This window comes from Hemiscyllium ocellatum, chromosome 10, assembly GCF_020745735.1.
Source record: "Hemiscyllium ocellatum isolate sHemOce1 chromosome 10, sHemOce1.pat.X.cur, whole genome shotgun sequence".
In the NCBI taxonomy this organism is placed as follows: Eukaryota; Metazoa; Chordata; class Chondrichthyes; order Orectolobiformes; family Hemiscylliidae; genus Hemiscyllium; species Hemiscyllium ocellatum.
In genome coordinates this window covers 58,979,626-59,005,787 of record NC_083410.1, presented here as the reverse complement: position 1 = coordinate 59,005,787, position 26,162 = coordinate 58,979,626, and the positions used below count along the sequence as shown (strand labels likewise).

At 38.4% G+C, this 26,162-nt stretch overlaps 1 protein-coding gene across 3 annotated transcripts in view; it reads right to left on the bottom strand.

Annotated features, from left to right (window-relative positions):
* Positions 1–26,162, bottom strand: part of cfap36 (cilia and flagella associated protein 36) — a 117,541-nt gene that overhangs the window by 2,505 nt on the left and 88,874 nt on the right. For all 3 annotated transcript variants that reach the window (XM_060830946.1, XM_060830947.1, XM_060830948.1), the window contains 2 exons: positions 22,738–22,910; positions 15,990–16,148 (listed from right to left, as the gene is read on the bottom strand). In XM_060830946.1, coding sequence (XP_060686929.1) covers positions 15,990–16,148; positions 22,738–22,910 — 332 coding nt within the window. The remainder of the gene's footprint in view (positions 1–15,989; positions 16,149–22,737; positions 22,911–26,162) is intronic.

Genomic DNA, 26,162 nt, shown 5'->3' with positions numbered 1-26,162 from the left:
CTTGTACAACTACAACATGACATCTCAACTCCTAAACTCAAAGATCTGAGCAATGAAGGCAATTGTGCTAATGCTTTCTTAACCACCTTGTCGACCTGTGACACAAATTTCAAAGAATTATGTACCTGAACTCCTAGATCTCTGTTCTACAATATTTCCAAGGGCCCTGCCATTAATCGTTGAAATCCTGTCCTTGTTCGTTTTACCAAAAGGCAATACTTCACATTTATCCAAACTAAACTCCATCTGCCACTCCTCAGCCCATTTATCCAATTGATCAAGATCTTTTTGTAACCTTTGATAACGTTCCTCATTGTCCACTATCCTACCAATTTTGGTGTCATCTAGAGAATCAGGAGATGTAACAACTCAGTTTCAGGACAGAAACATGATACCAAGTTTGAAAAATACCATAAAAGCCAAAAGCAGATAACAAAGATAACTGATCCTGATCTGTGAGGTGTATTGCTAACAGCACTACACTCCTCTATTCCTTTTCTCTGTGCGTGTATTTTATTATTCTTTGTTTAATTGATACCACCTATTGAACAAAATGTGCTCTGTATTTTACTGTAGATCTTTTTCTCTCAATCTCTCAGGCTGTCCTTCAGGATACAGGATAATTTGCTTCCAGTCTGATTAAGTGGGTTTGATATGGCTGCTTAGCAGATCTGCAGACTGTGCCACAAGTTGTTCAGATGTTGCTTGAACCCTTCAATGTTACCTCTTGTGTGGGAATTTATAACAGATCACATCATAGCCTGATGCTCTCCTACACTGGCATTTCCTCTATCTTAGAACATCTCACCCTGTTCCATTCCTCTCTCCCTCACTTTCAAAGTCATGATTTTGTCCTGCCTTGTCTACTGTGGTAAAACTGTTATCACCAAGAACTTTTTCCTGCTTTGTTTGCTCAGCCTCTGCAGTGAATGGTCTTCTCAATCAAGATGTTATGACTCTGGTGTGAGGAATGTAGAGGACATCAAGCCTCACAGTCCATAAACTATATTAAAAGTGTTTCATTCAATCACCAAGAATGGTTAATTTCTTTCTGTTTATTACTATTAACTAGAACAAAAGAAATTTTCATCCGGCCTTTTAATAAACTGAAAACAAAAACACATTTATTCCTGGAAATGTATTCTTCATGCAGTGGCAAAATGTTTACCAACTAGGTTATTATGCAAATTAAATTACACACACATACAAAAGTGGCATTGGCTAAGTATCAAATTTAGGGAATGTCATGTAGGGATTTTCTTCATCAACTCTAGCGGGTTTATTTGCCCAATTCTCTTCAGCTCAACTCATTGAGTATGCATGACCCCCCCTCTATTATACCATACTTGTGCTCGTCAGTGGCAGAAGTCCTCACCATTTTGGGATTTCTCCCACTAGTACCATGTTTAAAATCAGGCTATGCAACAAGTCAAATGCTGCCATCCACATATAGCTCTTCACAGTACATGTAGTAGCAGCAAAATGAAAAACAAAGGCTTCTGAAGGTATAAGGGTGACAAGGGTAACATTCATTGCAAATAGAATTTGACACTTGTAAATGTATTGCTATTCTAAATCATTATCTATCTGACTGATTGTCATTGAAATTGTAGCTATAAAAATGAAGCTACACAGGTCACCTTTTTTTAGTGTGATTTCATGTGAGAACCCTGGCTAAAGGAGTGTTACTTGCTACCTAACGTCCAGTGCAGCATGCCATTGTGTCATAGTTCAGGACTAACTGTGGTGACAAACTGACTTGGAAGAACAATCCCAATTAATGAGTAGTCAGACACCTGACTGATTTCTGTGCGGTTCCTGACTGACTTATCACTAATATTTTGATGGTTGCATTGAACCTGAAGGACTGACCTTAGACTAATGATATGGAAACTCTGACCATGACCATTGTGATGATACTATGGCTTAAGAAGTGAATTTTGTCCTGGTATTTTTATGAAGAAACGTTAAAATAGAGATGACAAGCAGTTTGCTCAAAATAAATAAACAGTTGTGAAGTTTTTTGAAGGTGGAACAACAGAAGCACACTGAATGGGAGTTATCTAGCTCCCCCAAAACCAGGATTTTTAGTTTTAGCTTTCAGCAGTTGCTGGGGTTTTGAAGCTGGATGTGGCAGCTCTTATTCCTCTCCCTGTTACAGCTAAAAGCTGGCGTTCTCTTCCTGATGCTAGAATTGCATGCGAGACAATATATTTTACTGAATTTACCTTTGCCAAGAATATGTGTATGGGATATTACTATATTGGAACAATTAATTAGTTGTAGTTAATATATATATTATTTTGTTAAGCATTTTGATAGAGTTACTGTTAAGCCAATTCTTTTCTTTGAGTTCTATTTTGTCTGTACTTTAACTGTAATGTAAAAATAAAGTTTGTGTTGCTTACCAAATTGAGTAGTTTGACCAATCGAATTTCATCTGGAACGCAACAGTTTACACTTAGCTTTAAAATAAGAAAAAGTTGGGATCTAGGTTATCTGCTTAATATACTTTGGTGGGGGTTGGTCGAGTCCATAAGACCATCCAAACATCCAATTGATCATGTCAAAGCCACTGGACTGATATGAACAATGCCCTTCACTTACTATGCACGTACCCTTGACTAATGAAGTTCCTTTTGATTGTACTGAGGACCACACCCCTTAGACTTTCAGATATGATCATTTGGTTGAAGTACACGCAGTGTGTTTGTCACGTAAGCTGCTGGCCCATACTGTAGCACGGTGACATACAGCAACATGTCCACCATATGTACTGATCACTGCTGACAACCATGACAAGCCGCATGACTTTGTGTCGGCGTTAAAAGGCAAGCCAAGACAGAATTTCAATGAGTATGCAAGTTCTGAATGAGGCAACAAATTGCAAAAAGTCAAAGGTAAGGCAAGGCACTTTGCATCTAAGTAATTGCCAAGTGAATGACCATGAAGATAGCAAGCCCTCAAATGCTCCCTAATCTAAGCCATGAGATGGGCTCCTGTCTCTGCACACAAGTTACTTAGCAACAGAATTACAATGGAAGGCATTGGCGTGTTCCAAAATGCAGTGCTGCAGTGAAGAATTGCATTTTAAATGAACCGTGATGTGGCATATAGTTGCAATTTAATATTATAGTCATCAATGCATACTACCAGAGCAACTCAATCCCAAACTTGTTGGAGTCATGTATGCACTGTTATGATGCCAGCTGATGGTAATACGGACAAATCAGATCTCTGAACGAAACCAGGTCTGAAGGATCATACATTTAAGTTTTGCAGTTAATTCACATGCTAGTTAGTTAATGAAATATTCACATGAGGCTGACAGTATTCTTCAACAATAGAATGTTAAATTATTACAAAATAAAATTACGGATCTAAGATAAAGTTAAAAATCATACAACACCAGGTTATAGTCCAACAGATTTATTTGAAAGCCATAGCGTTTGGAACACTGCTTCGTCATCAGCCACAACCACCTGATGAAGGAGCAGCGCTCCAAATGCTAGTGTTTCCAGATAAACCTGTTGGACTATAATCTGGTGTTGTGTGATTTTTAATTTTGTACACCCCAGTCCAACACCAGCACATCCAAATCGTATCTAAGACAGTTAGAGAGATCTTAACACAAACAGTAAAATAAAGTTTTAAACTGCTTCCCAACACCCACCTTTTAAAGATACTCAATTTTAGAGAAATGTCACTCCTTTATCAACTCTAAGTTCCATTTAACTAATTCCACCCCATTACGTTTTATTCGACGTGGAGACAATTTTACAATTCCTTTCATAGTCTGCTGGCATGAACCTTTTACAACAATAGCCTAAACATTTTTGATTTATTTATTGCCATTGTATTTGTGACATGTATTTGTTATGAATACAGTGAAAGTGTTGTGAACATCGCCAATCTCCAGCACCATTTTAAAACACAAATGAACCACAGAGTACAAAGGTAGAAAAGTAAAGTTGATATATAAAAATTAAACTACATCTAAAGGGTGGTAACTGTGATGGAAGGTATATAGTATTTTGGAATTTGGAATTTAGAATAGAGAGAGATGGATGTGGTTTAGTTTGCTGAAAGTAATTTTTAAACTTGCAGAAAGTCATTTATAACAGTCACCTAAGTGCATCAAATCCAAAAAAAAGCATGTGACTGCAGTCAAGTACCTGGGAGAACATGCATAGTAATAATGGATGGAGTATTTACATAGTTCAGTTTACAATCGAAAGCCATTAGGTTACTTTTGATACCAGAACGGAAGAGTTAAAGTCTCAGTTCAGGAGTTTGGTTCAGCAAGATAATTCATTATTACTTCAAGTGAGTAAGTCACCATAGTTGAAGAGTTTTTAGATTTAGTTGAAATTTCCGAGTCAGGAAATGGACAGAAATCAAAGTTATTGGAACTGTGAGTTAACAAATCCCCAGGTTCTGACGGGTTTCATCCAGGGGGTTAAAAAAAGTGCCCAGTAAATTAGCTCAAGCGTTGGTTTTAATTCTCCAAAGCCCATTAGATTCAGGTTAAGATTGCTTTAGATTGAAAATAACTAATGTGCATTACGGAATATTCTGGCTGTGGCACATTGTTCTGGTACAGCGAGTGTTAGAATGGGGCTAGAATCAGACGAGAGTGTTATTGGGTGGAATAGCTACTTGCTGAAGTGGACTTTTTTTTCCTCGAGAAGTAAAACCCTCTATGAAACTCAACCAAGACTAAGCCAAAAAAAATACATACAGCCAAATGTTATGCAGTCACTTTGTCAAGAGAAAGTACAAATGAAACCAAATGCCATGATCAGAATACACTTGTGCGGAACATACTTGTTATTAAAATCAGAGGAAAGTGAGGACTGCAGATGCTAGATATTAGAGTAGAAAGTGTGGTGCTGGAAAGCATAACAGGTCATGCAGCATCAGAGGAAAAGAAAAATCAATGTTTCGGGCAAAAGTCCTTCATCATCAATCTGTTTAATGTAAACATATGAGTAGAATTATTCAAAGAATCCCTACGTTATGGAAGCACGCCACATGGTCCACACTGACCCTCAGTATTACTTCCTTGGTAATTGTAATTGAGTTCCTCTCCCTTCAATTCTGATTTACAGCTATTTCTGGGTTGCTATCTGTATCCTCTCTAGTGAAGACAAAATATCTGTTCAATTTATTTGCAAGTCTTTATCCTCCATTACTAATTCCCCAGATTCATTTTTTATTGGACCAATACTTATTTTGCTAATACATTTTTTAAAAATTCTGAAAACTCTTTTCCTTTCTGTTATATTTTTGGATAATTTTCTCTCATATTCTATTCTTATCTCTTTATTAATCATTTAGTAATTCTTTACTGCTTTTTGCAAGATAGGGAAGTTAACCTCTCTGTCCTCAAAAGTAGCATCCAAGACCGTAACTATACTAATGGGATTCAACAACTACTTGACCTCGCTTGTTGGAGAAGGATTTAGTTTTCCCTTTAGAGAGTTTTTTGATAGCCAAACTGATGGTAAATTAGATAGGTGGAGAGTATGTTCCAAATCCATTGTATAAAGTCCAATTGGAATGTGACTTGTTAGTGGAACTAGTAGTAGTCAGGGAAATTTTAAAAATTATCTATGGATAGAGCTGATCTATTTCTGAGGAATGATTTGGCAGGAGTGAAAGTCACAGCTTCATCTATAATAAATCTGGATATAAGAAAGATCTGTTGAGGAATAATTTCCTAAACATGTATTTTTCCATTCTGTAGTGACCAGCGTCATAACTAAACAAAGTTCATCATCAGAAATCACAGTAATACTACAAGCAGTCATTAAGATAGCTGAAACTCTATTTTTTAGAATGTGGATTGTTGGAAAGGACTATTAGGCATGTCGTCATTCATTGAGGCTTAGAAAGTAAATGGAGAGTTAAACACAAATAGCTTCACATTGAAGTTGAGATTGAAGGGATTTCAGAGTGTTATTATGTTGGAAATTAAGTTTTGATGAGGAAATAGAGAATGCAGATCAGCAAAGAAGAATGGACAGTTCTGCATTGAATAGTGATATAGAACTCCAGAAGACAGACCAGGAACACCTATTCAAAGGATTTATACAAATCCCCAAGGGTACACCAAGAGCACTATCCTCCGGTACTTATGAGACAAACCCAAAGAAGAAAACATTACATGACCAGACACAATAGCGACCACAGCATACATCAAAGACAGGTCAGAGATAATTATCGATTACTCAGACTCCTGGGAATCTTAGTGGCTCAGAAACTAGTAAACACCTTCCACCAGCTCGTCTCAAAGTTTAAAGACCCGACACCCACATCCAATTGGATGAACGTTATCTATAAGACACCCTGCATGTTTGGCAAACCAGCACTCTCCCTTCCAACCACACAGGAACGAAGGATACAAATTCAACTGGGATAATGTAACCATTCCAGTAACAGGCAAACAAAGGCACGCCAGACACTCCAGCCGAGCACTCCAATCAGAACTCAATCAATAGGCACATTGAACTGGACCCCATATACAAACTACTCAGATACAAAACTGGAAGTGCCAACAACAGAGACATAAATACAAGGCGGAACAGACCACCAACAACTTATCAAAGATGTCATCTTGCAAGGGGACAAAACGTTTGCAGAAAAACACACCAGCTCGACAAACGAATCCACAACTTCTTCCATAACCCAAGCTATAAATCTTTTCAACAATGTGTTATGGACTAGGTCAGATCCCCTCGAAACATTTAAAGAAAGTAGCCCGGACCCTAACGTTGCTTGCTGTTTTAAGAAGGTGTAAGGCGGATATTCCAGGAGTGATGCAGCTGGGCCAACCACTTAGTCTTAAATAAAACAGAATTTATTCACAAGAATTACCCAATGAAACATAAACAAAAGAGAACTGAATATAGAATAACTTAACCTCTGGATGTAGGTTTGCTCGCTAAGCTGGAAGGTTAGTTTTCACAAACGTTTTCATGAAACGAATCTTCCAGCTCTGCGAGCAAACCTATATCCAGAACCTCAACCTGTGCTACGAATCTTATTGAAACTTGCGAATAACTTAACCTGTCTGAAAACCCAACAGATTATCCCAGCTTAATGATACTGTTTCAAATCTCCATAAACATTCCTTGGCACAAAAGATAAAATCAAACATAGGGTCTTACAGGAGAGAGAGAGAGAGAGAGAGAGATGGCAGAGAGATTCAGCATGGAACACTTCTTCTATGTAGCTGTTTTTTGGACCAGCAGCCTCACTGACTGCTTTCAGTGAACAGCCAGACTGCTAAAAACCAAACTAAAGAATAGCTGAGCTGGGAGGACTGGCCACTCCCCTTTCAGTTGCCCCTTAGGTCCCTTTTATATCTTTCCCCTCTCACCCTAAACCTGTGCTCCCCAGGGAAAAGACCTTGTCTATTTATCCTAACCATGCCCCTCATGATTTTATAAACCTCTGTAAGGTCACCTCTCAGCCTACGATGTTCCAGGGAAAACAGCCTCAGCCTATTAAGCCTCTCCCTATAGCTCAAATCCTACAATCTGGGCATCATCCTTGTAAATCTTTTTTGAAACCTTTCAAGTTTCATAACATCCTTCTGATAGAAGGGAGACCAGAATTGCACACAATATTCCAAATATGGCCTAACCAATATCCTTTACAGCCACAACATGACCTCACAACTCCTAAACTCAATGGTCTGACCAATAAAGGAAAGCATACCAGATGCCTTCTTCACTATCCTGTCTGTCTGCAACTCTACTTTCAAGTAACTACGAACCTGCACTCCAAGGTCTCTTTGTTCAGCAACACTCCTCTTACCATTAAGTGAATAAGTCTCGCTCTGATTTGCTTTTCCAAACTGCAGCACTTGCACTCATCTAAATTAACCTCTACCTACCACTCTTCAGCCCACTGGCCCATCTGATCAAGATCCTGTTGTACTCTGATCAAGATCCTGTACTCCACTACACCTCCAATTTTGGTGTCATCTGCAAATTTACTAACTATACCTCCTATGTTCACATCCAAATCATTTATATAAATGATGAAAAGTAGTGGATCTAACACAGTTCCTTGTGGCCCACCACTGGTCACAGGCCTCCAGTCTGAAAAGCAACCCTCCACCACCACCCTCTGTCTTCTACTTTGAGCCAGTCCCATATCCAAATGGCTAGTTCTCTCTGTATTCCATGAGATCTAACTTTATTAACCAGTCTCCCATGAGGAACCTTGTCAAATGCTTCACTGAAGTCCATATCGATCATGTCCATTACTCTGCCCTCTTTGTTACTTCTTCAAAAAATTCAATCAAGTTCATGAGACATGATTTCCCATGCACAAAGCCATGCTGACTATCCCTAATCAGTCCTTGCCTTTCCAAATACATAAAAAATATCTGGATGGGTATATAAATAAGAAGGGTTTAGCAGGATATGGACCAAGTGCTGGCAAATGCGACTAGATTAAGTTAGGATATCTGATTAGAGTGGACGGGTTGGACTGAAGGGTCTGCTTCTGTGCTCTCAATTACCAAATGAAACACAAACAAAAGAGAACAGAATACAGAATAACTTAACCTATCCAAAAACCCAACAGATTATCCCAACTTAATGATGCTGTTCCAAATACTTGCAATAATGTCAATAAACATCTCTTGGCACAAAAGGCAGAAGCAAACACAGAGTCTTACAGGACAGAGACAGATGACAAACAGATTCAGCACAGAACATCTTCTTCCATGCAGCTGTTTCTTGGACATGCAGCCTCAAAAACTGACTGACTGCTCTCAGTGGGCAGCCAGACTGCTAAAGACCAGACCAAACCAAACCAAAGAAAGCTGAGCTGGGAAAACTGGCTGCTCCCCTCTCATTGTACAAGTTTTTTTTTAAACTTGAAAGCCTTCTGGCTGAGGTAGTATATGTTAGCTATAATCAAATTGGCGCTAAAACCCTTCAAGCCTAGACCTTTTAGAATCGCTGCTTTTACGACCTCTCTTGAAAAAAAAAGCCAAGAACAGCATAACCTTGTTAAAGGAGCAGCATCATCATAAACTCTAAATCGTGATACTGTTCAGAGATCATAAGGATATATTGCGAGTATCACATGCTGCTCTTACTGCATGGCATAAAGGGATATGGAAATTGCAAGTATCAACAAACTGGTATTTTACTTGGCCAGAACTTCATAAATAAATGTCAACATAATCAAACCAACACCTTTCACACCCAAACCAGCTTTTGAAGAACTGTTTAGTCGAGTGGTTAGCAGATTGTGTGGGACCATTACCAAAACTGAGAGCAGTTCTACTATTTGGTACCAGAGATTCACCAAATGAATCTACTGGAGTTGTCTCCTTTTGAATTAGTTTATGATCATGAGATCTGAGGTCCATTCAAATTGATTTAGGAATCCTTTTTGAATGAGAAGGACAAGCCTTCAATGTTGAATTATATATCCATGTTTCTAGAAAGACATTAAAGAACATGCAAGGTACTATAATTATCTTTAAAAGTCTCACAGGCAAAAGTGAAAATTTGGACAGATAATTCTTCAACTAGAAAGTTCCAAGTGGGAGATGAAGTATTGGTATTGTTGCCATTACAAGGTGAACCTGAAAAGTGAAATTCAGTGGTCCACTTAACGTAGTTAGAAGGTTTAGTAAAATGACTTTAGACTAGATTAGATTCTTTACACAGTGTGGAAACAGGCCCTTCGGCCCAACCTGTCCACACTGACCCTCCAAAGAGTAACACATCCAGATCCATTTTTTTTTCCCGCTGACTAATGCACCTAACACTATGGGAAATTTAGCATGGCCAATTCACCCTAGTCCGCACATCTTCAGACTGTGGGAGGAAACTGGAGCACCCGGAGGAAACCCACACAGACACGGGGAATAATGTGCAAACTCCACACAGACAGTTGCCTGAGGCTGGAATCGTGCCTGGGACCCTGATGCTGTGAGGCAGCAGTGCTAACCAGACTTATCTGATAAATACTCCTGATTGTGGGAAGAATTGGTTATGTCAAAAAAATGCTGAAAATGTCTCATTGTAGGGAAGAGGATAAGGAGGAACAAGTGTGTAAGATGGTAAAAGTAGTAGAAGATGACAGAAATAATGAGAATGTAGTAAAGGAGAAGTAGCTAGTTTCCAAAGTGAACCTTCTACAATTCAACAGAAGGACAATAGGAGGATCTTGTAAGACAACTGAGAAGATATGAGGTAATCTGTAAAGACACACCTGAATGCATACATTGACTAGACATAATCTGGATGAAGGAAAGTTAGAACTGATAAAGCAACATCTTCATCAGTTCAAACGGAAGACCAAACTCAGATGGAAAGAGACTCAGTATACGCTATAGAACCATATGATTGAAAGTAGTCAAAGCAGCTAGAGTTCACCAACAGTGTTAGCTGCTAAACTTAATGAACCATTTAGACTTTTGCTAGATTACAGAAAAGCGAGGTCACAAAAATAAAATTGTACCCAATTCCATGACAATAACACTGTACTGATAGAAAGGAATGATGTACTGCCAACCCCAAGATTTAATTATTGAAGGGATACTGGCGCATGGTGGCTCAGTGGTTAGCTCTGCTGCCTCAGAGCACCAGAGACCCAAGTTCGATTCCAGCCTCAGGTGACTATCTGTGTGGAGTTTGCATATTCTTCCCCGTGTCTGCGTGAGTTTCCTCCGGGTGCTCCAGTTTCCTCTCACAGTCCAAAGATGTGCATGTCAGGTGAACTGGCCATGTTAAATTGCTCCATAGTGTTAGGTCAATTAGTCAGAGGGAAAAGAGTCTGAGTGGGTTACTCTCTTCGGAGGGGCGGTGTAGACTGCTTGGGCCGAAGGGCCTGTTTCCACACTGTAGGGAATCTAATCTAAACAAAATGTACTTACATCAGGGCTAAAGAACTTTCCACTTTTGTTACACTGAGTAGGTTATCGGGTTTAACCCATTATTTGACCTATTTGGGTTAAATAATGCCTCCACTGTTTTCCAGAGACTTATGAATCAAGTTGTAACTGAAGTTTGTAACTGCATAGTGTACTTGGATAATATTGTATTATATAGTAGCACTTGCAAAGAGCATGCAAGACAGTCAAAGATCTCTAAGTATTACAGTTGGCTGGTTTAGTGACAAATGAAGCCAAATGTTAATTGAAAGCAAGGGTAACTTACTTGGGATATGTTGTTTCCCAAGGACAATAAAAGTGAAGATTTCAATAGAATTCCCTGATCCTAAATCTCAACAAACCATCATGAGGTTTTTTTGTGAATGTGTGGATTTTACCAGACATCTGTACATAATATCAGTACGATAGCTGTGCCTTTAATCATCTGTTAAAGAAACAGGCAAAAGTTGTATGGTCAGCAGAATGCCAAGCATCATTTGAGAAGCTGAAGGCAACTCTGATAAATGAGCTAGTGTTCCTCCTCCATGTACTTCTACTGTTGTTTTTCTATCACCCTCAGTGTGGCAAATATTATTTAACAGCCAAATCATTGTGCAAGATAAAAGCAATTCCTTCTATCAGTATTCATTTCATGATTCCAACAATAACTTTTCTATTTACTAAGTCACTCTTTAATTACACTCTGTATAATGGAACTAATATATAAGGACCATCTAAGCCAATAAATAATATATTTTCTCTATCATAACCCCTCTGGAAGACAAATAGCTTTATGAGCCAACATCACAGACTGACTTCCTCCAAAGCCTCTCAATATCTATAATTTGGTTTATCTGCTTGAATTGAATCACATGGAAATATCTATCCTTTTGAAATAAACTACACAGAACCTCCAGTAGTTTGACACTCTTAATCAATACTTGAGGAAGAAGTCTTTTTAACTGTCCTCTCTACCTTCCTACAGATTCAAAGGAAACATGCTGCCTTTGCACTGCAGATACAGTTCTAATAGCCATTTCAGTCCTGATGCCCCATTTTCTGAGGATTCATTTGGCATTTTACCACTGCATTTCATCTCCCATTTAACTTTCAGCAACCAACTTTGCTACGTCCAATCTTATTACAGTAGAAGCTATTTTCTTTACATCTTTTATGTCTTTGTCCTTCATCACCTTGGCAGGCTTCTGTTAATTCCCAAAACCCTCTTCCCTCCAAGGGGAAATACCTATTCCATCCAGAGATTTCCTGTTCCTCCAATTTCCTCTGGATTCCTATATGACCACTTCTTCACATATAATTACCAAGGTGTGATATCATACATACCTGCCAATACTTGATACTCATCTTGATTTAAGTCTTAAGGTTTATGAGAATACTAATTCCGAATTCTTCCATAACCATGATTTCCTTAACATGTTCAAGGTGTTTTGTTAACTTCAGGGGATTGAAACCACTGATCTCACCCATTTTCTCTTGCAAATTCTGCAGAAATTTTATTTCAAAGATATTTCACTCCTATTTTAACTCTTTAGGTTCTACTTATCTAACACCTCCCAATTGTTTTTTAAAAAAAACAAAAGAACTGCGGATGCTGTAAATCAGAGACAAAAACAGAAATTGCTGGAAAAGCAGGTCTGACGGAATCTGTGAAGAGAAATCAGAATTAAAGTTTCGGGTCGAATGACTCTTCCTCAGAACAGCTTTTCCAGTTATTTCTATTTTTGCCTCAATTTCTTTTTCTTAAATGATTTCTTTCCAAGTTCACTGGCATAAACCTTTCATAATTCTGATGGTATACATTTTTTCAGTTTTAACAACTTGAAGATTTCTTCCCAAACTCTCCTGGCTTCAAACTTCCACAAAATGAAAAATGATTATTTTCCTCTACCTTTTGAACCAAATTCCTGTTTTTCTGAATTGAAATTTATTGCAATTTAGGGATAGCATGGTGGCAGTATATGGCAATGCTACTTCACAGTACTAGAGACCCGGTTTTAATTCCAGCTTTGGGCGACTATCTGAGTGGAGTTTGCACTTTCTCCCAATGTCTATGCAAGTTTCTTATGGGTGCTCCGGCTTCCCCCCACAGTCCAAAAAAGTACAGATTAGGTGGATTGGCCATGCTAAATTGCCCATAGTATCCAGGGATGTGTAGGCTAGGTGGATGAGCCAGTAATCTAAGTGCATCAATTCCAAGAAAGCTTGTGACTGTAGTCAAGTTACTGAGAGAACTCCTGAGATTTTAATGGAGGAACATTTATGAGCCATGGGAAACGCAGGATTACAGTGATAGGGTGTGGGGCTGGGGCTGGCTAGAATGGTCTTCAGAGGGTCAGTGCAAACTCAATGAGTCAAAGGACTCTTTCCACACTGTAGGGATCTTATGAAACCTTAAACCTTCAGTTCTGATGCCAAAATTAATCTAATAAGTTTCTAGTCTGTTGTAAACTCAACAATATAAATGTTCCTCCATTAACAGCTCAGGAGTTCTTCCAGTAACCTAACTACAGTCACAAGCTTTCTTGGAATTGATGCACTTAGATTACTGTTCCAAATGACTTTTGGGCCTGTTCAAAAAACACTTCACAGAACTGAAGCACATCCATCTGCCTCTATTCAAAAATGTAAGTTCCAAAATATCTCACACTTTCCACCTCAGCATGCTCAACTATGGTTGAATTAAATCTTAAACAAAATGTGCCCCAATCCTCTCCTTTATATTCTGGATGGTTAAATTTTAAACATCTTTATTTCTGCAAGGGTAGTTTCTCTCAAAGCTCATCATTCCAAGATGTGACTAATTATACAGTCATGAAATCGCACTTTACCACCACATCTATCCTTGTTGACCTTTACTGGTTCTGTGATTTCCAATGCATTAAATTTAGATCATCTCCTATCTTAAACCCTTCCACACCTTCTCCCCCATGCTATCCTCAGTTGATACCTCTTCTCATACCATTCAAATTCTATCTTTCTGTGCAACACTTGTTATTTTGCAGCATAAAAAAATATAATTGATAAATAACTATCAACCTAATAAAGGCAGAAGCGAGTAAATAAATAGATGGGACAAGCAAATAGCATAGATTTCATGCAGTTATATGCTGAGCAGAAGGAAAAATATCCATATAATTTGATGTTTTCATACATATTTTGTTAGATATTGGGGAACTTATTTAGACTCACCACATCATGTTTTAGAGTCATAGTCATATACCCTGGAAACAGACCCAACTAACCCATACCAACCATGTTCCCAAACTAAACCAGTCCCACTTGCCTGCATTTGGCCCATATCCCTCCAAACCTTTCCTATTCCAAATCCACGTATGGGCAACACGGTGGCACAGTGCCAAAGATTAGATTAGATTAGATTACTTACAGTGTGGAAACAAGCCCTTCGGCCCACAAGTCCACACCGACCCGCCGCAGCACAATTACCCCTTAGCTAACACTACGGGCAATTTAGCAATTCACCTGACCCACACATCTTTGGACTGTGAGAGCAACCGGAGCACCCGGAGGAAACCCACGCAGACACGTGCAAGCTCCACACAGTTAGTCGCCTGAGGCGGGAATTGAACCCGGGTCTCTGGCGCTGTGAGACAGCAGTGCTAACCACTGTGCCACCGTGCCAGTTCAATTCCCGAATCGGGCAACTGTCTGTGTGGAGTTTGCACATTCTCCCCGTGTCTGCTCCAGTTTCCTCCCATAGTCCAAAAATGTGCAGGTTAGGTTAATTGGCCATGCTACATTGCCCGTAGTGTTAAGTGAATGGGGTAAATGTAGGGGAATGGGTCTGGGTGAGTTGCTCTTCGGCGGGTCGGTGTGGACTTCTTGGGCCAAAGAACCTGTTTCCACACTGTAGGTAATCTAATCTAATCTAAATGTCTTTTAAATGTTGTAACTATACCTGCATCCATCATTTCTTATGGAAGTTCATTTCTGACACAAACCACACTCTGTAAAAAAAAAAGTTGCCCCTCATGTCCTTTTCAAAACTTTCTTCTCTCACCTCATAATTATGCCCCCTACCTTTAGACTTCCCTACCCCAGGGAAAAGACTTTTGCGATTCACTATATCAATGCCCCTCATGATTTTATAAACCTCAATAAAGTAATCTTCAATCTCCTATGCTCCAGTGAAAATGCCCCAGCCTATTCAACTTTTTTTTAAACTCAAACCCTCCATTTCTGGCAAAATTCTGGCAATCTTTTCTGAACCTTCTCCAACATCTGAACTCCTATGCTCAAAGGTCTGAGCATTGAAGGCAAGTGTGCTAAACGCCTTCTTAATTGCTCTGTTTACCTGCGATGCAAATTTCAAAGCATTATATATCGGAACCCCCAGGTCTCTCTGCTCTACAACACTACCCAGGGGCCTAGTAATAATTGTGTAAGTCCTGCCCTTGTTTGTTTTACCAAAATGCAATACCTTGCAGTTGTGCAAATTGAAATTCTATCTGCCATTCCTCACCTCATTGACTTAATTGATCAAGATCTCTTTGTATCTTAGATAATCTTCTTCACTGTCCAACATTTCACCAATTTTGGTGTCATCTGCAAACTTACTAACCATGCCTCTTATATTCTTATCTAAATCATTCATATAAATGAAAAACAAAATTTTAATTTCTTCCCAGCTTCGTGGAACTTTTATGCGATTATTAAAACTTCGACAATACCCAGTTTTTATTTTAAGAAAGGGAAAAAGATCCTAATGTTAAGGTGAAGTTGCCATAGTCCTACCAGATCATAAGGTTGCTCTCTCATTAGGGAGAAATGACTGCAAGTCACCACACTGCAAGGGGAAATGTTAACAAGGAGAGCCCTTCATGGTAACTGATTGGTAATACTCTGTATAACAAACCAGCCAATCAACCAATGGAGCTATCTTGACCCACTGATCTGATTGTAGATCAATGCTAATCATGAAAGTTCTACATTTGAGAGAGTACACCTCTTTTCTACTCTTCCAAAGATGTTTCTACTCTCATGACAAGCACACTAAAGTCTACAGATGAATTTGCATGACAGGTTTATCAAATACCAGTACCTCTTTAGTTTCTAGTATGGGTTGTGGTTTCTGGCTTTCTGGATTTTTCGGTAGATGTTTCTCCCTTTGTTCTTTCTTCATAGCCACTAATTTATCACGCTGTTCCTTTAGATATGCTGCTCGTTCTTGAAGCTTCCTCCTGTCACTCTCAGAAAGTTCCTGCCACGAAGATTAAACAGAAGATTTAATTACTGTCCCATTATTGAGTTGGAATCTCATATGCAACTTTGATAGAATTGGCAGGTTCCTTTCTGAACAAGTATACTGGTTAGCTTTGTAGATAGCAGTAGATTTTTAATTATCAATTACGTGAATGGAGAGTGAAATTTGAAATCAAAAACAGCAGTTCCTGTACCTTAAAGGTGTGAAGGACTTAATTTTCTTCATCTCTATTCAATTACTTTATTCTAATCAATTCTATCTTAATTTAGAACTGGAGGCCGAAGTAAGGTATCCAAAAATATATTTGATGAAATATTGAAATTAATCATTGGAGAAATAAAGGGTTCACTAATATGCATCATAAAGTGAAATGCTTAAGAAAAGCTCATCAAAACCTTTTGAGTATTGGTCCATAGATAAGAATTTCAACAGTTTCCTTTATTTTTAATCAATCCTCTGTATTAATGTCGTTCAATTTGCTATAATGAAAATTCCAAATGATTTTTTAAAACAATCATTGACAATGAGAGTAATTATATGCCTCCTAACATATAGGAATAGCTCGTATAGTTGAACAAAAGGTCACCTATTCTCCACGTTCTGCGTAAGGAACCAATATTCTCTTAACCAAGTAACTATTTTCTAAAGTTTCTACAATATAATGACAAAATTAAATTGCACAGTAATATAAGTAATTGTTTAAATTTAATTATAATCAATTCATACAGAAAATCAGTGAAAAATCAATTTTTTTAAAAAAGTCTGAAGTCTGCAGTTTATGAAAAGTGTTGTTTTCCATAATAAATCAATCAGTTCTTTCTGTTCTAAAGAAATATAATAGTAAAAGCTAATGCTAATAATATCAGCTTCTACATCTCCAAAGTTAATTTTTTCACATCTAAGAACTTACACTTGAACATATCATAGTGAGAACACTTCAATTGCGCAATGATTATGTATAACGTACAGTGAAAGGAACATAGCCAAAGAGTCAAAGAAGTTTGACGTTTGGCCCTGTTTAATTAGACAGGAAAAGGTAGGGTCAATTTAAAAAAAAAGAGATATGATGAAGAAAATCTATTATTGGATACAGTTTCCAAAATGTAAATAAAATGAATGAAAGTAAAGAGAATGAGACTGACACCCTCAGCCCATCTTCTTTAATGCAACAAACAGATATTGAATTGAAGAGTTTATAGTGATAGAGCCTACTCAGAAACTGAATCAGAACCAATACCCAACAGTTATTATTTGAAAGATAAGGTAATAGTGTGGAAATGGAGATGATCTCAAATACCAGCCAACAACAAATGGGCGACAGCCCATCAGGTTGTAGTCCATCTGAATATGATGACAAAATTTCATGAGTGGGTCATGAAATTCCACTGGCAGGTCACTTACTTGTTTGAAAAATGTTAATGCACTGAAATATAGAAACATTTTTATGGGCTAGGATTACATAAACACATGTCCACATTTTGTCAGACATGCCACACATCAGGTGGTGGGCAAATTGCAACTGCAAACTAAATCTACATCTTTAATTCCAATCCCAACTTTCAAAGATTCAGTTGTGCTGATGATCTTCTTATGAGCAAACTCAATAATCCCACTTAATCCCTAAAAACTGAGCTAGAAATGTGCTTCAGAGCATCAGTGAAACCAGTCACTGCTGCCACTTTGAAAGTAACAATTGCCCTCGAACATCTGGATGCTACTGAGTTTTTCTGGAAAGTATGTTGCACCAGTATGTTCTTCAAATTATGTTCTATATTATTCATAGCATTGCAGGTGTGTTCAAAGAATTATCCGATTTATCCAATATCTGAAATACATGAGAACAAACTGCCCAGTGTGTGAACATCAATTCTCTGCCCAAGGAGACTCTGACAACATAGATGGGTACTTTTAAGGAGTAATATAAAACATTACACTATTCCAGAGATTATTGATTGGTTGATTGTACCAGCACAAGTCAGCTTCTTTGATCAATGAATCTAAGTACGACCTCAAACTCAGCCACAAGTGAAGACCGATGGTTGATATTGAATAATGTGCGCCCTGAACGCCCTGCTGTTTTCTTGATAAGAACAGTTTCTTCATCATTTCCTCCCAGCTGCTCCTGCTCATTTGTGCACTATGATTCATTCCACAATACACCCTTCCTTTCACAAGTTACTTACTCCTTAGTGGATTTTTCTAGGCTTGTTCTGTAATGAGTATTGTGTCATGGTGAAACATGTAAATGAGGTACTTTAGAACTATCAAGCTACTCAGTAATATTTTAAAAATTTTAATGGTCCAGTACTTGTGAGGGGCACAAAGAATACTCCCTCACCTGTGGTACTTATTTGCCTTTAGTCATGCACATATTTCTCCTTTGCAGGACTAATTGATGCAGACTAATTCCTACTTTCATTTCATCCAGGTATCTGTAATAATGGTTTTAAAATAAAAGAAATTCAATGTCTTTTTTAAATAGGAGCCAAGAAGCCCCTATGATCTACTTCCACTTTGCTACCTTAACTTCATCAGAAGATTAGAGATTTCTAAGATATTGCATTTGTAAATTGCTTTTTAATACGTGTTCTTTGATGATGTTAGAGTAAGTCATATTTGCAGTATTATTTCAGCATTTTCATGGATATTCATGCCTTCAAGCACCTTGGTAGGGTCATGAAAAACTCTACTGTTTGATGTACTACTGAGGTAGCCTTACCTACATGCCTCTAAACTTTCTGAACTTTTTCTTACTGGCATGCACTTTCTTGGGTGTGGAAAAGCACTTCTGTTATAGACAATATATTTTCCCACCTTGGGTAGAATCATTGCAGACCCTGAAAGTCAGTTGTGAAAGTACAGCGAGATAAGCAGAAATTAGATTCTCAACATAAAAAAAAAATCTGATTCTGCAATCAGGATTTGAATGGCAAGATGAGAAACTTACTGTTGAGTGGCGAGGTCGATTTGCATCCATTTGCAGGAACTAGAATGCAATTATTACTTAATCTTGCTTAATTAAAATGCAGTTCCCTACTTTCCCACCTGCTGGATAGAAACTAGATAGCGACAATATCTGACAGGAAAGTCAGAGCAGGTACCTGGTGACCCCTAGTTTGCTGCTTGGTCCTCTGATGGGTCAATCTTCAGCAGTAGACCTCACCATCTCAGGGCATGTTACATGCATTGTGACTGTCTGGACTCACTATCCAAGGAGGTTTATGACATGTACTGACCTAATGGCACATCCTTGATCCACAAAATTGTTTTTCACTTCAGTGATGTACTTTAGAGTACACTGGCACCTATCATTGTTATGCTGCTTCAAGACCTCTTTCTACAGAGGGACAAGTGCTCACCCATGGGTGCATCAAAGAGCTCTTCACTTTCTTAGCGTACATTCACTTTGCACCTACTTAAATGCTCATAGCATTTCCACCTTGCCTTGTCCTCTTAGCCAGGGGTTAAAGTTTCAGAATATTTCTGTCTTGCCTTGTCTAGTAATGCAGACATAAAGCTGGGCAGCTTGGTTGGGTCATGAAAAACTCATGGTTATCAATAGTCATCAATCAAAGGAGTGGACATATTGCTCTACAAAATGACACAAAGTCAATTTATACTCAACAGTGTATGGGGCAAGGAAATTGCTTGAACATACGGCCATGTCTCAAAATCTCTGGGGAGCAGTGCTCAATCAAGTAAAATGAGACTACCTTCAGTCAGGGATCGCAGTGCAGTAAATCAAGGGCAGCATCCACTATCAGTTCAGAGACTTGGGTAAAGTCAGTCCTGTAGTTTCAGTGTAATCAGTGTATGGGGAGAAGCGGAAAATCGGTCAGGAAGCTGTACAAACATATTAAGAGTCATACCATCATGGATACATACAGCACAGAAACAGATCTTTCAGCCTAACTCATCCATGCCCACAAGGTTTCCTAAACTGAACTAGTGCCATTTGCCTAAGTTTGGCTCATATTTCTCTAAACCTTTCCTATCCATGTACCTGTCCAAATGTCTTTTAAACGTAACTGTACTCACCTCTACCACTTCTTCTGGCAATTCATTTTACATACACACCACACCCTTTGTGAAAAAGTTGCCCCACAGGTCCCTTATAAATCTTTCCCCTCTCACATTAAACTTATGCCTCTAGTCTTGGACCCACAGCTTAGGAAAAGACCTAAACTATACACCTTACCTATTTCTCTCATAATCTTATAAACCTCTGTCAGATCACCTGTTGGGTTTGAAGATTGCATAACAAATCACACATGAGACCACCAGGGATTGTTAATTTTTAAAAATTATTTATTGGTTGAACTTCAAAAAAAAATTACATGAGCAGTAGATCTCTACCGCTTTCCTTCCGATTCCAACTGCCCATGTGGGAGTCACATTCTCGTAGTTTTATACTCGCTTTCACCCCCTCACTTTCTTCCAATCATCTTACTTAAGCACCGAGGTGCTTGACATTGTAGTGGTCAGCCCTGCCTTTTGCGAGAACATTCTGTCCTTGCTTTCTGCAGCTACACAGTTTCTACTTATCACTTTCCACTCAAGTAACTTGTACAATATGCATTCAACTTCAGACATTTTCTTTAAATATAATCATTTCAACTGCAAACATTTTGTTTAAATTTAATCAAGATTTCTCTCTCAGCCTCCTACATTCCAGGAAAAAAGAAGTCCCAGCCTATCCAGTTTCTCCCTCTAACTCAAACCTTCCATCCAGGTAACATTCTTGTGAATCTTCTCTGTACCCTTTCCAATTTAGTAAATAGTTCCTATAGCAGAGTGACTAGAATTGTACACAGTACTCCAAAGTGGCCTTACCAGTGTCTTGTACAGCCACAACATGACATTCCAATTCCTGTACTCAATAATCTGACCAATGAACGCAAGCATGACAAATGCTTTCTTCACTGTCCTGTCTTCCTGTGACGCCACTTTCAGCGAGCTATGTACCTCCACTCCTAGGTCTTTTTGTTCAAACAATACTCCCCAAGGCCCTCCAATTAATTGTGTAAGTCCTGCCTTCGTTTGTGTCACTAAAATGCAACACTTCACATTTATTTAAATTAAACTACACCTGCCACTCCCCTGTTCATTGTCCCAGCTGATCAGGATCTCATTGTACTCTTAGATGACCTTCTTTACTGTTCATTATACCATTAACTTTGGTGTCATCCACAAACTCACTAACCAAGCCGCCTAAATTCTCATCTAAATCATTTATATAAATGACAAACAACAGAGGAGCTAGCACCAATCCTTGTGGTACTTCGCTGGTCATGATCTCCAGTCCAAACAAAAATCTTCTACCACCACCCTGTCTCTGGTGGCATTTGTCTCTGGTCACTCATTAGACATCCATATCAATCAGGGGAGGGAGCCACCGAGGTGTCCTCAGAAGCATTTCATTTTGGGTCCCCTCACACTTCATGCATATTGAAGGGCAACTCCTGGTTGGTAGTGTGTGACCAAGTGCACAATTAAGTTTTAAAAATGGTGCTGGCATCAGAAATCCTGGAAGGTGCTGGCAGTTGGGATTACTTCTGTCTCTGACAAGAGGGAAGATAATGCACCCGAGGGGAAGCGACGAGTGTTCATGGAAGAATCATGCACATCTAATGAGATGAGTGGTGGAGAATAGTCTAAGAAACCCCACTATGAAAAAAAGATATGCTTTAGTAGCATTACGTAACAGGTTTGCCTCCTCTCTCACTATTTCTTCAATGATACAAGTGTAATAGCCCATGAGCTTTTGCAGAAAAAAAATGCATGTTTCATATTGGGACAATGGTCCCTTTAAAAACTAGGTTTTTCTGAAATATTTATTGTAAAAGAAAAAATGCTTGCTTACAGTAACTGATCGTGTGACTGAGTTGTCTGGAAAATAAACAAAATGGAAAATGGTCGACCAAAAATTAATTATTGAGGTGAGTGTATATGAATCTGTGTTTTAATTTAGGAAAGGCTGGTTAGAATGAAAATTTACTTTAAACAAGATTCAGATGAAATTGTCAGTGTTGCCTAAGAGTTTTTAAAACCATTGAACTGAAGAACTACACTAACAATGTGTTAGACAGAAAGAGAAATAATTTATAGATATAACACCCCAGAATTTTAAAAATCACTAAAATCATGACAGTTCTTTCCCAAGGTTGCTTTTCTTAACATGCTAGAAATGCCTGTGTTGAACAGTGAGTCAACAACCTTTAAATGCAAATCAACAAAATTTTAGAAGAACAAACTGACAATAATTTCTTGGCATCATTATTTGGCAAGCTGGTGCAACAGCATAAAATCATATCTGAAGTACTTGAAAATGGAGCCAGAAAGGGAAATTGTGGTAATGGTGTAGGGATAAAATACAGTCAGACAACTGAAGAAAAGTTGTGCAAGTTCTGGTCAAAATAACTGCTTTTACTCTCTCAGATATCAAATTCAAACCACCCACTATAAACAGAATATGATGTGAAAAAAATAATAAAACTTTCTGTAGAACAATAGAAAAATAAGGTGAATGGATTTATCTGGTTTCTAATATTTATAACAATATTAAATTCAGCTCTTCTGCACTTACCATAACAGAGCCTGAAATGCCCGCTTCTTTTTTTGCCTGTTGTAGCCAGGTCTCTGCTGCATCACTTTGGTGAATCCTTTTTCCTACTGATTCTAAAGGTAATCGTTGCTCTTCTCCTTTTACTGGAACCCGTACTGGTCCTAATGCTTTTCTGGAAACTCCATTACTTTGTTCTAACAAGTAACCAATAAATCAAAGTGAAAAAAGGCAATGAGGAAAATATGAACAACAATTTACTCTTTGAACACTGAAGTGACCTTTCTGCCAAAAATATCAAGTATCACTGACTTAATAAATGACATGAATTATCATACCACTTTGAAAGAGGGATGTGTGAATGTGCTAGATTTTAATTTCAAAAAGCATGAAGAAAAAGCATTTATTTCCAACAAACTTAGAGGAAACCTTAAGGAAACGATTGACATGTGCACTAATGTCCCTCTGATTCTCAGTTCTTCCCAGGGTCCTACCATTCATCATGTGTTCCCTTACCTTCATTGTTCTGCCCAAGTGCATCACCTCACACTTATCTGGACTGAATTCCATTTGCCACTGATAGCCCACCTGACTAGTCTGTCTATATTTTCTGTAATCTAAAGCTATCCTTCTCACTATTTATCACTCCCACCAATTTTCATAACATCTGCAAACTTCCAGATAAACACTCTTACATTCTAGTCTAAATTGCTTACTTATACCACAAACAGCAAGGGCCCCAAATCTGATCCTACAGAATTCCACTGGACACAGGCTTCCAGTCATAAAAACACACTTCAATCATCACACTTCAATTCCACTGTCTGCTTCCTGCCACACAATTAATTCAGGATCTAATTGGTCCAATTTCTTCGGAATCCCCTAGGCGCTTATCTTTACTATCAGTCTCCCATGCTGACCTCTAAAAGGAAAACATCACGCAAAACCAGGTTATAGTCTAACAGGTTTATTTGGAAGTGCTAGCTTTCAGAGCACTGCTCCTTCATCAGGTGCTCCTTCATCCACCTGATGAAGCAGCAGCGTTCCGAAAGCTAGTGCTTCCAAATAAACCTGTTGGACTATAACCTGGTGTTGTGTGATTTTTAACTTTGTACAACCCAGTTCAACACCGGCACCTCCAAATCATGACCTTTAACAAAGCCTTGAAGAAGTCCAAGTAGACTATGTCAACACATTGCTCTCATTTACAGACCTGGTTACCTCTTTGAAAAATTCATTCAAGTTCACCAACATGACCTCCTCTTAACAAAACCATGCTGATTGTTCGTGACTAATCTCTGCCTCTCCAAGTGCAGATTAATTCTGTCCTTCAGAATTACTTCCAATCATTTCCCCACCACTGAGGTTAACTGATTGGCCTGTTGTTTCCTGACAGCAGCTCGGATAGTTACACTTGCAATAATAATACCGCTTCCTTTTTTTCATGATTTGGAGATGCCAGTGTTGGACTGGGGTGTACAAAGTTAAAAATCACACAACACCAGGTTATAGTCAAACAGGTTTAATTGGAAGCACTAGCTTTCGGAGCGACACTCGTTCATCCACCTGAAGGAGCAGTGCTACGAAAGCTAGTGCTTCCAATTAAACCTGTTGGACTATAACCTGGTGTTGTGTCCTTTTTTCAGATTGTATAATGTTCTTACAGATTGGTAACAACCAAGGGTGAGGAATCCTAAATAATATAAAGTTATGCTGGAGTTTAATCATCAAAATCATACAGCTTATTTGTACACTTAAGCTTATCACTGTTTGGTATAAATCAACCTAATGGTTATTTGGAGGTAAGTGAGAAGAATCGCAGCCTCAGATGTTTACCCTTCCCAAGATCTTATCAATTGATCAAATACTGACGCATAATTCAGAACAACACTTTCATTGCAGTTGGGGGAGACTTGCACTGTCAGAGCTGCAGACATTTGGATTGGACTTCAAGTCAGAAGACCCCTTTTTCTTTTCATATGGATTGAAAAATTCAATTCTTCAAATTGAGGAAGAAGCAAACAACAGCTCCATTTATTATAACCAATATATATTCTAAGTAAAAAGTGAGGTCTGCAGATGCTGGAGATCAGAGCTGAAAATGTGTTGCTGGTTAAAGCACAGCAGGTTAGGCAGCATCCAAGGAACAGGAAATTCGACGTTTCGGGCCAGAGCCCTTCATCAGGAATGGGCTTCCTGATGAAGGGCTCTGGCCCGAAACGTCGAATTTCCTGTTCCTTGGATGCTGCCTAACCTGCTGTGCTTTAACCAGCAATACATTTTCAGCAATATATATTCTGAAACCTGCATCACCAATAAACCGAATATCAAGTCAGTTACCTGTCATTTGCAGCATGTCATTGTGTACTAATGGGCTGTAATGTTTCTCTATTTTATGATAGTGACTCGAATCAAAGTTATTAAGTAAGTGCGTAGAACTTTAAGATATCCTAAGGTTGTGAAAAGCATTATGTAAAAGCTAATCCTTTTTCTCATAGTCATCAGCTGCAGACACAGCATTTCAATAACAACTGCCTGCCTCTGCAATCCAAATCATTGTAGATGCCAAATTGTAGCTACATAATGTGCATTATAGAATGCCTGAAGTGATCTTGCTGCTTTCAGTAGCACTGTTGTAGTTCTGCTATCTTTTCCATTAGAAATGTTCAGCACTGCTCCTCTATACTCTAACTAAAATCTTTCTGCTGAATATTGAATATGTTTAATTATTTTAAATTTGTTCCTGCTGCATCAGATGCTGATGATAATAGGTAAATGTTTAAACTTCTGCGATGAACAACAACGTGAACTTACAAGCAGCAAGTAGTGAAAAAAAAAGTCAAGCTACAATACATCTCAAAAGACATGTAAGAAATATTGTGAAACGATAGCTAAGTTAATTAGATTGCGGGGGTTATTCAAAGGACAAACAAGTATGAGACAAAGCATATTATTTTGTTCGGATACAAACCATTGATTAGTGCTTACTTGATCCTGTTTTGGTCTCCTCACATGCTGGATGATGCGAAGACTTTGGAAAGAATGCAGAGGAAGGTCACTTGACTAACCCCCAGTGTGAAAAATATTAGGTATTAATATAGGGTAAAAGATTTGTGATTCTATATTTTAGAAAAGCACAGATATGTGTGATCAGACTGAGTTGTACAATGAGGGGACAGAGTCTGTTGCAGTTCCAAAGGTCGCATTTCGAATTGTGTAAGACGAGATCTACACAATTGTGAAATGCCTGGTTGAGGTGGACATTAAAGTGCATTAAAGGTGTATTTCAGGTGCAGATTGATCTATTGCACTCGTTTTGATTACCCAGATAAGAAGGTGCTGATTCAAGTTCTGCTCCAGGACTTATTAGCCACAGCAGTGTGCATCATTTGACCAAACAGATTGATAATCAATCTACTAACCCTTTCAATACCTCCATGGAGGTTTTT